We start from the raw sequence: 13,545 nt of genomic DNA, 5'->3' as shown, positions 1-13,545 counted from the left end.
GAATTAGCATTATAGAAAAAAAATGGTTCAGGACTTTTTGACTCAGTTTTTAGCAAGAAATAACGCTATATAATTAATGGACTTTTTTTAAGATATACCCTGTATAATAAATTTTTTCTCGGGATTCTCTGGCTAACACAGTGGTAACACTGATAAGAATTGTGTTGCGTTAATATTTACTAAGTTATTAAAAATAAACAAAATAATATTCCGTTATCCCCTATATTCCTCTAATTTTTTACAATTACATCTCTTATGATAAAGCGTTGACATTAACTATTAAGATTCATCCCGTATGAGTAAATTCAGATATATTCTAATAGTTCTCATTATACAATTTCTGAAAAAAACCTTAAAAAATTTTTAATTAAAAAAAAATTTTTTTTAGAAATAAATTTAAAACATGAATTCTGTAAAATCATATAAGGAATTCTGAAAAAAAGTTTACCAAGGAGATAACATTTAACATTATAGAAGGAATTTTTTAAAAACATTCAGAAAAATAAAAAGCAAAAAAAGCAACAAATTACAGCAAAGAATATATAAGAAAACAATACAAAAATTATACGAAAATAATATAAAAATAAAATGATAGAGTAGAAAAGGGTATTATGGCTACAATATGACTACCGCTATTATTTCCGTTATTAGGACGTATTTTAACAATTGCTTATAGAGTTATTCGTTTAGTAGTCCGCCGTTTTTTAGTGATATAATACATAATGACTGACAATTGTTATAAGGCATTTTTACTTTTGAGCCCCTCCAAACTTTTTCAAGGTACACCTTTAATTACATACACTTCCTCATTATTCTTAAACTTGAGTGTAATATCACAAGAAGGTACATACACTCGAGTGTTTTCTGTTATTTAACTTTTTATACATTTCGAATTATACAAAGTTGAAACAATAACATGGAATTTTGTTAATATGGTTTTTCAAGCGAAATTTTTATATCGAAATATTTCTTCAATATATCAATTGTCATTTTAAAGAGCGGTTTAGAAACATCATTTTATACTTATTGTTTAATACAATCTAAACAAGAAAGTCTATTCGGTCATAGCTGGTTCTTAGTGCTTTTATGTATACGCTATATACCCAAGCAGAACAGGGAGTCATCACGACATCAAAATGATGTTAAAGTGACTACAAAATGATCATTAAAAGTCACTTTTCGATCAATTACGATTCACTTTGATGTCATTTTGACATAATTGTGAATCATTTTGATGTCATTTTGACTTGTTGTTCTGCTTGGGTACTTTCTCAGACTCAATCAAACTGCGCGCTACTTTCGGTCATATAACACAGTTATAATCGAATAAGAGTTAGTAATATCACTTTTATTAAATTAAAATTAACTCTGACGAATGTAATCGTTCAAGTTTCAAAATATTAATTATAAACAAAGTTATTCAATAAAATAAAAATGGGTGCCATATTACCCTCTTCTCCTCTACATAATAAAGAAAAAGTAAAACAATATAAATAAAATAACGAAAATTCCAGAAAGAAAGAAAAAATATGAGAAAAAAAATATCAGTTTTTCTATAAAGAATACCAACCAATCCACGCTTTTGACAAAAACTTATAGCTGCAGAATCAACATGACTTTTATGAAGATAATTGCAAGGATGAGGTGCATTTAAATGCGATAATTCTTCTATGTAACCCTTCATATTATGTTTCCAGACTTGAAAATGAGATGATACAATATTGTCGTTTCTACGTAAATTCAATTGAATCAATTGACCGAAGACTTTGAAAGTTAAGGGAATCTACAAATTAAATTATAATTATTCGATTAAAACTTAATTTTTGATAGAATTACACTTCTCACGTCCTGCACTTTTGAAGAGAAATAAAACTTCACGATAATATACCTCTAATGCGCCTTTTGAGCCCCATACTGGCAATGATATTACTTCAATATCTCGTACATTACGCGCATACACTTGCCTTAATAAAATTATCAACATTAATCTTAATATAAAGTACATGTTCTTTTCCGTGCGCTTCGAGTTCAAATACTTGAAAAGACATAATTAACGGTTTCTTTATATATTAAATTATATATACGCGCGATGTAAAACCCGTATATTCGTTATCGTTTCGGAAGTTCACATACGAAGTGCATACTGGTACCTGTATTTAAATATATTCGTTATACTGTTAATGTATGCATTCAGCGTAACCCATTTGTTTTCAATTTTGAATAGAAAGATTAATTTGATCTTTGATATCTGCAATGACGACATAAAACTGATTTACGTAGCTGACTTATGTACATGAAATAGTACACAGAGTTGAACAAGTAAATAGTTTTTTTAAATTAAGTTAGAGTTAATATTTTATAAAATTAATTTTACATTAAACAAAAAATACTACAAACATTTGGAGCTCCGATGGAATGGGAGGAGGGGGTTTCCCTTTCCTTGATAGTCGTCGACATAAATTTATAAGACTTATAAAAACAAACTTTGGACAATATACGAAACCCTAATAAGACCGAGAAGTATTAATACATTTAAATAACGAGATATCGATCGAAAGCAGATCTTAGTACTTAATAATAATTTTTTACGTGAATTTTACAAACATTTATAGATTTTCTTAAACTGCGCGTCACTTATTTGCCAAACTTAAAATACAGCTTTTTGAAGAATAACCCAGAAATGTAATGTCAAAAAAATTAAACAAATATACTATTTAAAAATGCACGCTGTTTCTTACAAAGTAAAAATATAGAAGAAAGAACAGCTGATAATAGAAACAATTCTAGGTGGTGTAATTTTAACAATAGAAATTTATTCTTCTAAATGATATTACACGAGAACGATTTGACTTTATTTAGTTTTCATCAGCTTGAGTAAAATCAGTATACCACTGCAATATAATTCATAAATTAAACCGCCTATTGTACAATAATTTTCTAACTCGCAATACATATATTATAAAATAGTAAAAGCTCATATAAACATATTTATAATACATGTATAAACAATATTTATTATTTATACCAGAAGATCATTTCATTGTATATAAATAATCCAAGTTCCTACTAAATGTAAAAATATGATTTATTGGTTGTCAAGAAATTCGTTAAATCCATGTCCAGTGATATAAATGTATTTTTCCAAAAAAAGTATGAAATATTTAAAATAGAGATATGTTTTTGGACCAATAATGCAACAACATAATGATAATAAGAAAATGTTCTTCGGTCGTAGCTGGATCTTAGTACCTATATTTATTCGTGTGGCTTTATGTACTTTTTCAAATTCAATCAGAATGTGCTCCGAATTGTTTTTCCAATTGTAATACAGAATGTCGAACAAGAATTAGTAATATCACGATCTTTATTAAATTAATTAATTTAATTGTTTCGAGTTCAAATCATTATACGATGGTTCAAATTAAAATACTCATGTGTAGTCGAGTCAAATTAATTATAAGTTACCACACTTTGTTTTCTCTTTCTTATATTATTCATGTCAATTTATTTGATTAATCAAAGTCAAAATTATGAAAATTGTGCAAATCATCATATTATTATATTCTTAAGAACATCCGTTCTACGCGCTGTATTTCGTCGAGAATCTTCTGTCTCGTTGGTTATGCGAAAGTAAGAATACGAGAAACTTCGACGATAGAGATAATAATATTCTGTGTGCGAAGCAAATAAGTTTTTGTCGTGGTCATCCGTACACGCAAGGAAAGGTCGGCCCAAGCAAATAGCGAGTTTATCGGTCCGGTCCGGTGGCCGTTTTAAATCGTCGATGACGATACAGTCATTAGCCCATCCGAGCCAATGAGACATTTTCCCGCCGAATTTGCTTCTCCCGGCTTTTTCTTCGCTTAAATGAGAGCAGGGAGGTTCGCTCTCTCTGCGAGAGATCGGCAGATTCAGATTCGAGAAGCGACGCGAGAAAGGTACACCGTATCCGAAACCGAGCGAGACAGAAGTCGGGAAGTGTCGGGAGTTATACGGCGCGCGAACTTGCATTTGCTGTCGATACGCGCGTCTTGAATAAGATTGCGCGGGCATTCTTGCTCATCATCGAGACAGAACCATTCTCGATCACTGTTTGATTAAAGACAATTAATTGACACCTTAATTCTATCGAGTGATCACTCTGTTCGCCTTCTTTTCCTCTCCCGCCTCCCATTTCACTCATTATACGAAAGTTACGCTATCGTCGTCGCTCGCGCTCTCTCGTCGGACTCGCTCTCGTAATCGCGCGCTCAGGCCGTGTCTAGGCCGAGCGCCGCAAAATTTAAACGTTCACGCAGTTCTTGCTCGCGCTCTACTCGAAGTGAATTCCGGCATCTCAACGCGCGCATCATGCAACAATAAACATTTGGTCCTTCGAGCCGGATCGAGTGAAACTGTGCTGAACTTAATAACTTCAAAACGTCTCCTTCTGGTGTGAAGTGCTCTCGTCTACAAGATGGAGGAACTAGTCGCGATGCAGCAGATTGCGTTGCAGACAGTGGCTAAAGCCTTGTCTAATTTCAAGAAGATCGGGAAGCCGAATTACACGCCGGCGAAAATACGATCTCGCATCACCGCCTTGAAGGAAGCCTGGACGCAGTGCACGAACGGGCATGCCGCTCTCCTGCAAGCAGTTCCTGCCGACGAACGACCGAAGTCCACGTATTTCACTCAGGACGATTACGGGAAACACGAGGAGTTCTACCTCATGGCGCTGGACTACATGAACGAGTGTCTGGAGGAGCTGGAGCCTCACGTGTCCTCCTCACCATTGGCAAGCTCGTCGCATCACTTCTGCGCGCCCGCACCGGTATCGTTGCAACATTTACCGCCTATTAATATTCCTCCATTTACCGGGAAAGCAGAGGACTGGGAAAGTTTTCGAGATAGATTCACATCCCTTATTATTCTCAATAAGGACCTCACCGCATTCTCTCGGATGCATTTTCTAGCATTCTGCTTGTCAGGTCGCGCTCTCGACGCTATCAAAACTATCCCAGTCACTGCTGATAATTTCGATATTGCGTGGAAAACTTGAACTTCGCGTTACGATAATAAGCGCCGTCTCATCGAGATTCACGCGTCCGCTTTATGTAACTTACCGAGCGTCACTCGTGAATCGGCATGCGAATTGTCCGAGTTGCGGGATCAAGCTAATCGTGCCATAGCATCGTTAAAGAGATTAAATCGATCCTCGGATGAAATTTTAAGTGACATTCTAAGTCATCACGTTACGCAAAAGCTCGATCCAGCAACGCGGAAGGCGTGGAGATTAAAGGGTGATGATGCTATAATTCCTACGTACGAGGATCTCAATCGCTTTCTCGCGAATCGCGTTCGCGCGTTGGAGGAGCTCACTCCCCTCGGCGCAGCCAAGTCCTCGCGATCGGTAAAGTCATCGAGCGCCATGGTAGCGACGGCTTCGATCTCGCCGTGCCCGCTCTGTAAATCGGCCCACTTCTTGAATAAGTGCCCTCAATTCATGCAGAAGAGTTCGAGCCAGAGATTGGAGATCGCGAAACAGCATCAACGATGCGTGAATTGCTTCAGTGCAAAGCACGCCGTCTCCGCATGTCCAAGCCGTTTTTCATGTCGTCATTGTCAAAAGCGACATCATTCCATGCTCCATCTCGACTCGGTCTCTTCCGCTACTGCGACCGTTAGTGCATCCAATTCCGAAGCCCCGGCGTCGATCAAGTCCGATAAATCTCCGAAAACAGTGGCATTATGCGCGATGTCGGCAAATCTCGCTCGACCGCCGGTAGTCCTCGCCACTGCACGCGTATCCGTCGGACCTCTCGCTGGTCGTCAAGTCGTTGCACGAGCATTGATCGACACCGGAGCGGAACTCACACTCATTGCAGCTCATTTAGCGAAGAAATTAAAACTGCGTCGATTCATACTGCCTACCGCCTTGTCCGCCGTCGGCGGCCTTGACGCGGGCATACATCGTTACGCCGCGCACATTAAAATCTCACCGATCGACGGGATCGAGCCGCCGGTCATTACCACAGCGACGATTCTAAGTTCGCTTGCTAGTTACTCGTCAGCGTCTATTCAATCTCCTCTTCAATGGGATCATCTCGCGGATCTCACTCTCGCAGATCCAAATTCTTCAAACTCAGATCCCATTGATCTAATAATCGGAGCTGACATCTACGCAGATATAATGCGAAATGGGGTTTGCAGGGGAGCTCGCGGTCAACCCATTGCTCAGGAAACGATCTTTGGCTGGATCGTTCAGGGCCGCACGCCTCTGTCGAATTCGTCCCGTCGGACCGTTACGGTGCAACATTGTACGATCGCGGAATCCGTTTCACTTGATAGCGAATTGAGACGATTCTGGGAAATCGAGGAAATTCCGAGGCACACGATACTCAGCCCGGAAGAGCAGAGATGCGAGAATCATTTCTTAACCTCTCATTCGCGCACTCCCGCCGGTCAGTACGTTGTTCGTCTGCCATTCAAAAATGATCCTCCCATCGATATTGGTACCTCACGCGATATAGCAGAGCGATGCCTCAAGACTCTGCTACGCCGTCTTCAAGCCAATTTCGATTTGAAAAGGGAGTACTCAGACTTCCTCCAAGAATATGAAAATCTTGGGCACATGCGCAAGGCTCCCGAATCTTCAGAATCTTCTCAATTCGTCTATATTCCGCACCATCCCGTAATACGCGAAAGCAGTGCGACGACTCGATTAAGAGTCGTATTCAACGCGTCGAGCCCCACCTCGAATTCTTGGTCACTTAATGACCACCTTCTCGCGGGACAAAAATTGCAAACGGACTTGGCTGCGGTGCTTTTACGCTGGCGACAGTATCGTTACGTTTATTCTGCCGACGTAGCAAAAATGTACCGGCAGATTCGCGTCGATCCCCGTGACACAGACTATCAGCGGATCCTATGGATCGACGAGAAAACCGGAAAAGTACAAGAGTATCAACTCTTGACCGTGACCTACGGTACAACTTCGGCGCCGTTCTTGGCGCTGCGAGTCTTGCGGCAGCTCGTCCATGACGACGGTCGCGATTTTCCTCTAGCCGTTCTCGTGCTTCAGGAGAATATTTACGTGGATGACGTGCTTTTCGGCGCGGACGAGATTTCGCTAATTCGTTCGGTTCGCAAACAAGTGTGCTCGTTGCTGCAGCGCGGTCATTTCGAATTAAGGAAATGGTCGAGCAACGCGGCCCACTTGTTAAGCGACATTGACACGCAGGATCATGGTCTCGCTTGCAGCAAGGATCTGCATCCGGACGAGACATTAAAGGTGCTCGGTATTAGTTGGAGTCCGTCGGCTGACGCGTTTCAATTTAGAGTCGTGCGCTCTCCCTCGCCCGCGCGAACCAAGCGCGCCATGCTTTCGTACATCGCTCGCATATTTGATCCGTTAGGCCTAGGCACGCCCGTTACAATCTCCGCGAAGATTCTCTTGCAGCGGCTTTGGCAGCTCCGCGTCGACTGGGACGATGAGGTTCCCACCGATATCGCAAAGCAATGGGAATTCGTGCAGTCGTCCTTGCTAGAACTCGATGACTTTCACCTCCCTCGGTGGATTCAAAAGGGATCGGATACGGTCGACTGCGAAATTCACGGGTTTTCGGACGCGTCTAATTACGCCTATGCCGCAGCGATTTATATTCGGCTCACCTCTCGCTCAGGCAACATCACGACTGCCTTGCTAGTCGGGAAGTCAAAGGTCGCGCCGATCAAAACATTGACTGTTCCGCGTCTCGAATTATCGGCAGTGTTAATGTCGTGTTAATGTCGCGATTAATGAAGTTCGTTATAGACGCACTGCACGTTTCCTCCGCTCCATGCTTTTGCTGGACGGACTCGACCGTCGTGCTCGCGTGGGTAACACAACATCCCTCGAAGTGGAAGACTTTTATTTCAAATCGGGTTGCCGAGATTCAAACCCGACTTCCGTCCGCTTCGTGGCGATATGTTCCCACGGACGAAAACCCCGCGGATTGTGCGTCGCGAGGAATCTCGGGAAGTCAGCTCATCTCGCATCATCTTTGGTGGCAACGTCCCGCGTGGCTAAGGATGCCTGATTCTGAGTGGCCGACGATGAGCGCATCACTCCCAGACCTCGCGTTCCAGGAGAACTCGCGCGCGACAGTTCAGATCGCTAACGTTACGGAATCATGGGAGCTCGCGGACCGATATTCTTCGTGGCCAAAGCTCATTCGAGTGAGCGCGTACGTTCTTAGATTTATATCGCGGATTCAAAGGCGTGATGAGATCGCTATTCAGTCGGAAAGTCCGTCTTCCTTGACCGCCAGCGAAGTACGTACCTCAAGAAATTTTTGGGTGAAATACATTCAGCGCCAACTCTTCCCGCTCGAAATACGCGCTCAGTCAGAATGAGTCGGTTCCTTCGAGGAGTCCACTCTTCGTGCTCAATCCGTTCCTGGATGAAGAGCAAATAATTCGGGTTGGCTGGCGGCTATCTCAGGCTCCGATACCCGCTCAAGCTCGACATCCGATAGTACTCGGCTCTCACCCGCTCGTCCGCTTACTCATATATCATACTCACTTGCGCACTCTTCATGCAGGAACGCAATTGACCCTTGCTACGCTACGGCAAGAATTTTGGCTACTAAGAACTCGAAGCACGGTCAGATCAATTCTGCACGGGTGCGTAACCTGTGCTCGCGAGAGAGCTCTCACTCCATCTCAACTTATGGGAGATCTTCCCAAGGTCAGAGTGACTCCTCCCGCGCGCGCGTTCCTTCACAGCGGGCTGGACTACGCGGTTCCAGTACTAATTCTTTCGCGATCAGGTCGCGGAATCGCTTCAAAAAAGGCTTATATCGCATTATTTGTGTGCATGGCTACACGCGCTGTGCATCTGGAACTCGTCGAAGGCTATTCTACTCCCGCCTTTCTCGGAGCCTATTCCCGTTTTGTCGCACGGCGAGGTCTTCCCGAGTCCATTTACTCTGACAATGGCACTACATTCGTTGGAGCGGAAACTCGCTGCCGCGTTTCGCGCAACTCTTCGGGATCCTGATCTGCAGAATCGCACAGCCGCGGATAATGTCTCATGGCATTTTATACCTCCCTCAGCTCCTCATTTCGGGGGGTTGTGGGAGGCCGGTGTTCGTAGTACAAAACATCATATTCGACGTGTTGTGGGGGCTCATACTCTGACCTTCGAGGAGTTCTTAACGTTACTTTGCAATATCGAGGCGTGTTTAAATTCGCGTCCATTAGCACCTTTTTCCGACTCGCTGGATGACTATACGTTCTTAACTCCAGGGCATTTCCTCATAGGCTCCGCGCTTAATTCAATCCCGGAGCCCTCGCTTTTGCAAGTCAAAGAAAATCGGCTGACAAGGTGACAGCTAGTTCGCCAAATGACCGAACGTCTTTGGAAGGTCTGGCAACAAGATTACATTAATACGCTGCAACAGCGAGTTAAATGGAGGCGCGTAAACCCACGCGCACTTCGAGTCGGACAACTCGTCTTATTGCGAAACTCGCTACTCCCTCCGTGCAAATGGGAGCTAGGCCGAATTAGTCTGTGTCATCCGGGATCGGACGGTCTGATTCGTGTCGTGACCGTGAAAACAGCATCTTCGGAATATAAGCGTCCCATCAGTAAAATATGTATTTTGCCAATCGACATTGAGAATGCGTCTAAGGTCGAGGGCAAAGCGTTGCTCTGACTCCAAACCTGTCGATCGCCGACTTCGCGTCATGAATTAATTCTTAGTCCATTCCATTTCGAAATTATTATTTCGAGGCGGGCGGTATGTTTCGAGTTCAAATCATTATGCGATGGTTCAAGTTAAAATACTCATGTATAGTCGAGTCAAATTAATTATAAGTTACCACACTTTGTTTTCTCTTTCTTATATTATTCATGTCAATTTATTTGATTAATCAAAGTCAAAATTATGAAAATTGTGCAAATCATCATATTATTATATTCTTAAGAACATCCGTTCTACGCGCTGTATTTCGTCGAGAATCTTCTGTCTCGTTGGTTATGCGAAAGTAAGAATACGAGAAACTTCGACGATAGAGATAATAATATTTTGTGTGCGAAGCAAATAAGTTTTTGTCGTGGTCATCCGTACACGCAAGGAAAGGTCGGCCCAAGCAAACAGCGAGTTTATCGGTCCGGTCCGGTGGCCGTTTTAAATCGTCGATGACGATACAGTCATTAGCCCATCCGAGCCAATGAGACATTTTCCCGCCGAATTTGCTTCTCCCGGCTTTTTCTTCGCTTAAACGAGAGCAGGGAGGTTCGCTCTCTCTGCGAGAGATCGGCAGATTCAGATTGGAGAAGCGACGCAAGAAAGGTACACCGTATCCGAAACCGAGCGAGACAGAAGTCGGGAAGTGTCGGGAGTTATACGGCGCGCGAACTTGCATTTGCTGTCGATACGCGCGTCTTGAATAAGATTGCGCGGGCATTCTTGCTCATCATCGAGACAGAACCATTCTCGATCACTGTTTGATTAAAGACAATTAATTGACACCTTAATTCTATCGAGTGATCACTCTGTTCGCCTTCTTTTCTTCTCCCGCCTCCCATTTCACTCATTATACGAAAGTTACGCTATCGTCGTCGCTCGCGCTCTCGCGTCGGACTCGCTCTCGTAATCGCGCGCTCAGGGCCGTGTCTAGGCCGAGCGCCGCAAAATTTAAACGTTCACGCAGTTCTTGCTCGCGCTCTACTCGGAGTGAATTCCGGCATCTCAACGCGCGCATCACGCAACAATAAACATAATAATTAAATCAACATCAGTCTTGCATGAAAATATATTAGAGTTTTTTTCATATAAATAAAAATTGTTTATTATTATACAGGCCAACAAATTTAAACTTTCTTTGGTGCCGCCATTTTGAAGATTGTGTTACGTCCAGCCTTTTAAGAAAGAGATTCTATCGCAGGAATGAATTGGATTGAGTTAAGGCACTAGAAGACGCAATAGCGTGAGCTCACGCACACCTGTGTAAGATAAGTGTGCATGAGTCGAACGCTCAGATAAGCCGAACGCTAAGTCCGTGGGGGCACTGGGGTCCCACGACTACTGTCGGATCGTTCGCGTTCCTGGGTTCTATTTTGAGACAACGAATTTAATTGCTTTACCCCAGGATTGGACCAAGCGCTGATCTTAATATGAACGAGATATGGTACAATTAGGTTTAGAAATAATCACGATTTTTTACGTACTAGTAATTTATTACTATTCTAAGAGGTTACAAAAGTATAGAGTTATCGTACCAGATTTGCATGATTGTAGGTTACAATGTTTATTTTTCTTTAAATCTACAATTTTTACAATCCTATTTATGTCTATTTAAACGTAATACAATGTGTGTGAGTTTGCGAGGGTGTGTGAGTTTATGGGGAGAGGGATTATCAAATTTCTGTTACGGTGGCAGAATTTGGCCGAAAATGATTTAAGAATATTATTTTAGGTACTGAATAATAGCTTGGGAAGGTGTAGGGAAGGAAAACAGGAATGATTCCGTCTGGCGGAATGTAGGGGAGAAAAGCGCAAACTGTTTCTAAATCAATTTCATTAGGACCGATTGAGAATGCACCCGGAGGAAGGGGGGTAGAGGACAACGGGAGGACTGATAGGATTGATTCCAGAGATTGGAAGGGACCAGAAGAGAAATAGGAACGAGGGAGGAATGGTGGTAATTCGTCTATGAACTCCACGCTTGGAGGGGGAGAGCGGAGGTGATGTTCATCCTCAAGAACGTGAGATCCGAGATTCGGCGGATTTGATGGAAGTTCCTCTTCCTCGGGATCCTGGTACTCGAGAGAAATAGGAGAATCGGGACAGATTCTATAAGTGAGTGAGGTGGAGTCTGATCCACGGGAGCCTATGCGACGTTCAAGGGATGAACGCGGTTTCTCTTCGGTGGAAAGAAACCGTGGAGTAAGAGGGTTCAAGGGGGGAGTGACTGTGATAGGAAAGAGTGGATGATTCGAGGGGAGGATCTGAGAGTGGATTGACAAAAGCTACCGGTATCGAATTAACATAATTTTTAGGGAGCGTTACAGGTGGGCGAACAGGACCTAATTCTCCCGATTTAATTAACTTAGATATAATAGGTACTGATTCCGCGGGGAGGTCGAGTGTCGCGGCGAACTTCCTGGCTCTTCTGTTTCTCCGACTCCTACGGTGGCGGACCCCGGCGCGAGACTTATTTTTGTGTACTTTAAGAGGTCTTAGTCTATCTACTAAAATGAATTTGAACGAAATAAATAATTACCTCCATTTCTCTCTTTTTTAATATACCAAAATTTTGATTTACGAGGATGAAAAGAAAAAGGAGGGGAAGATAATTAAGTTATAGAGGAGTATTCCTTCGAATCGAGTCGAAATAAAACTTAATTCAATCCAAAAGAAAAGAAGGAGAAAATAGTTAGATAGCAGATTTCTTTGAATTAAATCGAGCTTGATAGGTAGATATTGAGAGATTGTTTGAATCGAATTGAACGAAGTACAATTCAATCCAAAAAAAAAAAAGATTAAGTGGGAAAAGAAACTCTTAAGAATCGAATTGAAATAAATCCAACTCAATCCAGATAAGAGGAAAAATAGAAATAGAAACTCTTAAGAATCGAATTGAAATGAATTCAATTCAATCCAGATAAGAGGAGAAATAGAAATAGAAGCTCTTAAGAATCAAATTAAAATAAATTCAATTCAATCGAGATAAGAGGAGAAATAGAAATATAAACTCTTAAGAATCGAATTGAAATAAATTCAATTCAATCCAGATAAAAGGAGGAATAGAAATAGAAACTCTTAAAAATCAAATTGAAATAAATTTAATTCAATCCAGATAAGAGGAGAAATAGAAATAGAAGCTGTTAAGAATCGAATTGAAATAAATTCAATTCAATCCAGATAAGAGGAGAAATAGAAATAGATGCTCTTAAGAATCGAATTGAAATAGATTCAATTCAATCCAGATAAGAGGAGAAATAGAAATAGAGGCTCTTAAGAATCGAATTGAAATAGATTCAATTCAATCCAGATAAGAGGAGAAATAGAAATAGAGGCTCTTAAGAATCGAATTGAAATAAGTTCAATTCAATCCAAATAAGAGAGAGAATAAAGAAAGAGAATAGTAAAGGAGTGGGCTGAGAGGAAGGAAGAAAGTTAAATAATTACATATGTAAATATTTTATATGTACATATATAAAGATATATATATATATATATATATATATATATATATATATATATATATAGTATATAGGTTATCCGTAAGAGAGAAAAGGTGGTTAAACAAAAGAAAAATAATGAGGTGAACAGATGAATCGAACTTACTGGTGATTGAAGGAGCAGAACGTGATGATGATGCGATGCAGCGGTGTGACTTTCCCTGTCGTAACTAATGGGTTGTTTGTACTTGGCTCTCTGGATGAATTGTTTTCGGGAACGCACACACTATTTGTGAGCTTTGCTGAAGGCAGGTGTTACTAAATGAACTTTTTCAATTGTTATAAATTCGCGTCTTAAAAGTGAATTGAAGCCTCAAACGCCACTGACTCGGACA

At 41.4% G+C, this 13,545-nt stretch overlaps 2 protein-coding genes across 2 annotated transcripts in view; one reads left to right on the top strand and one right to left on the bottom strand.

The window, feature by feature from the left end:
• The window catches only part of LOC113004833 (A disintegrin and metalloproteinase with thrombospondin motifs 3), a 122,825-nt gene extending 120,815 nt beyond the window's left edge, over positions 1-2,010 (bottom strand). The window contains exons 1-2 of the mRNA XM_026139297.2: positions 1,889-2,010; positions 1,571-1,783 (exon numbers count right to left, since the gene is read on the bottom strand). Of these exons, the coding sequence (XP_025995082.1) occupies positions 1,571-1,783; positions 1,889-2,005 (330 nt within the window). The 5' untranslated portion in view covers positions 2,006-2,010. The remainder of the gene's footprint in view (positions 1-1,570; positions 1,784-1,888) is intronic.
• A 2,446-nt stretch (positions 2,011-4,456) lies between these two features.
• Positions 4,457-7,765, top strand: LOC105206961. The gene is made up of 2 exons (XM_039448901.1): positions 4,457-4,877; positions 5,169-7,765. The coding sequence occupies exons 1-2, from the start codon at positions 4,457-4,459 to the stop codon at positions 7,763-7,765; spliced, it is 3,018 nt and encodes a 1,005-aa protein (XP_039304835.1).
• The last annotated feature ends 5,780 nt before the right edge of the window (positions 7,766-13,545 follow it).

The sequence above is a fragment of the Solenopsis invicta genome, chromosome 5 (genome assembly GCF_016802725.1).
Source record: "Solenopsis invicta isolate M01_SB chromosome 5, UNIL_Sinv_3.0, whole genome shotgun sequence".
Lineage (NCBI taxonomy): Eukaryota > Metazoa > Arthropoda > Insecta > Hymenoptera > Formicidae > Solenopsis > Solenopsis invicta.
Note: the sequence above shows the minus strand (reverse complement) of the source record. Positions and strands in the feature narration are given on the sequence as shown.

What these genes read in the sequence shown, in the direction of transcription:
- LOC105206961 (XM_039448901.1), top strand. Translation starts at nt 4,457, where the DNA reads ATGGAGGAACTAGTCGCGATGCAGCAGATTGCGTTGCAGACAGTGGCT. An exon ending in GAAAGCAGAGGACTGGGAAA is followed by an intron (nt 4,878 to 5,168) that starts GTTTTCGAGATA and finishes ATCGTGCCATAG; the next exon opens with CATCGTTAAAGAGATTAAAT.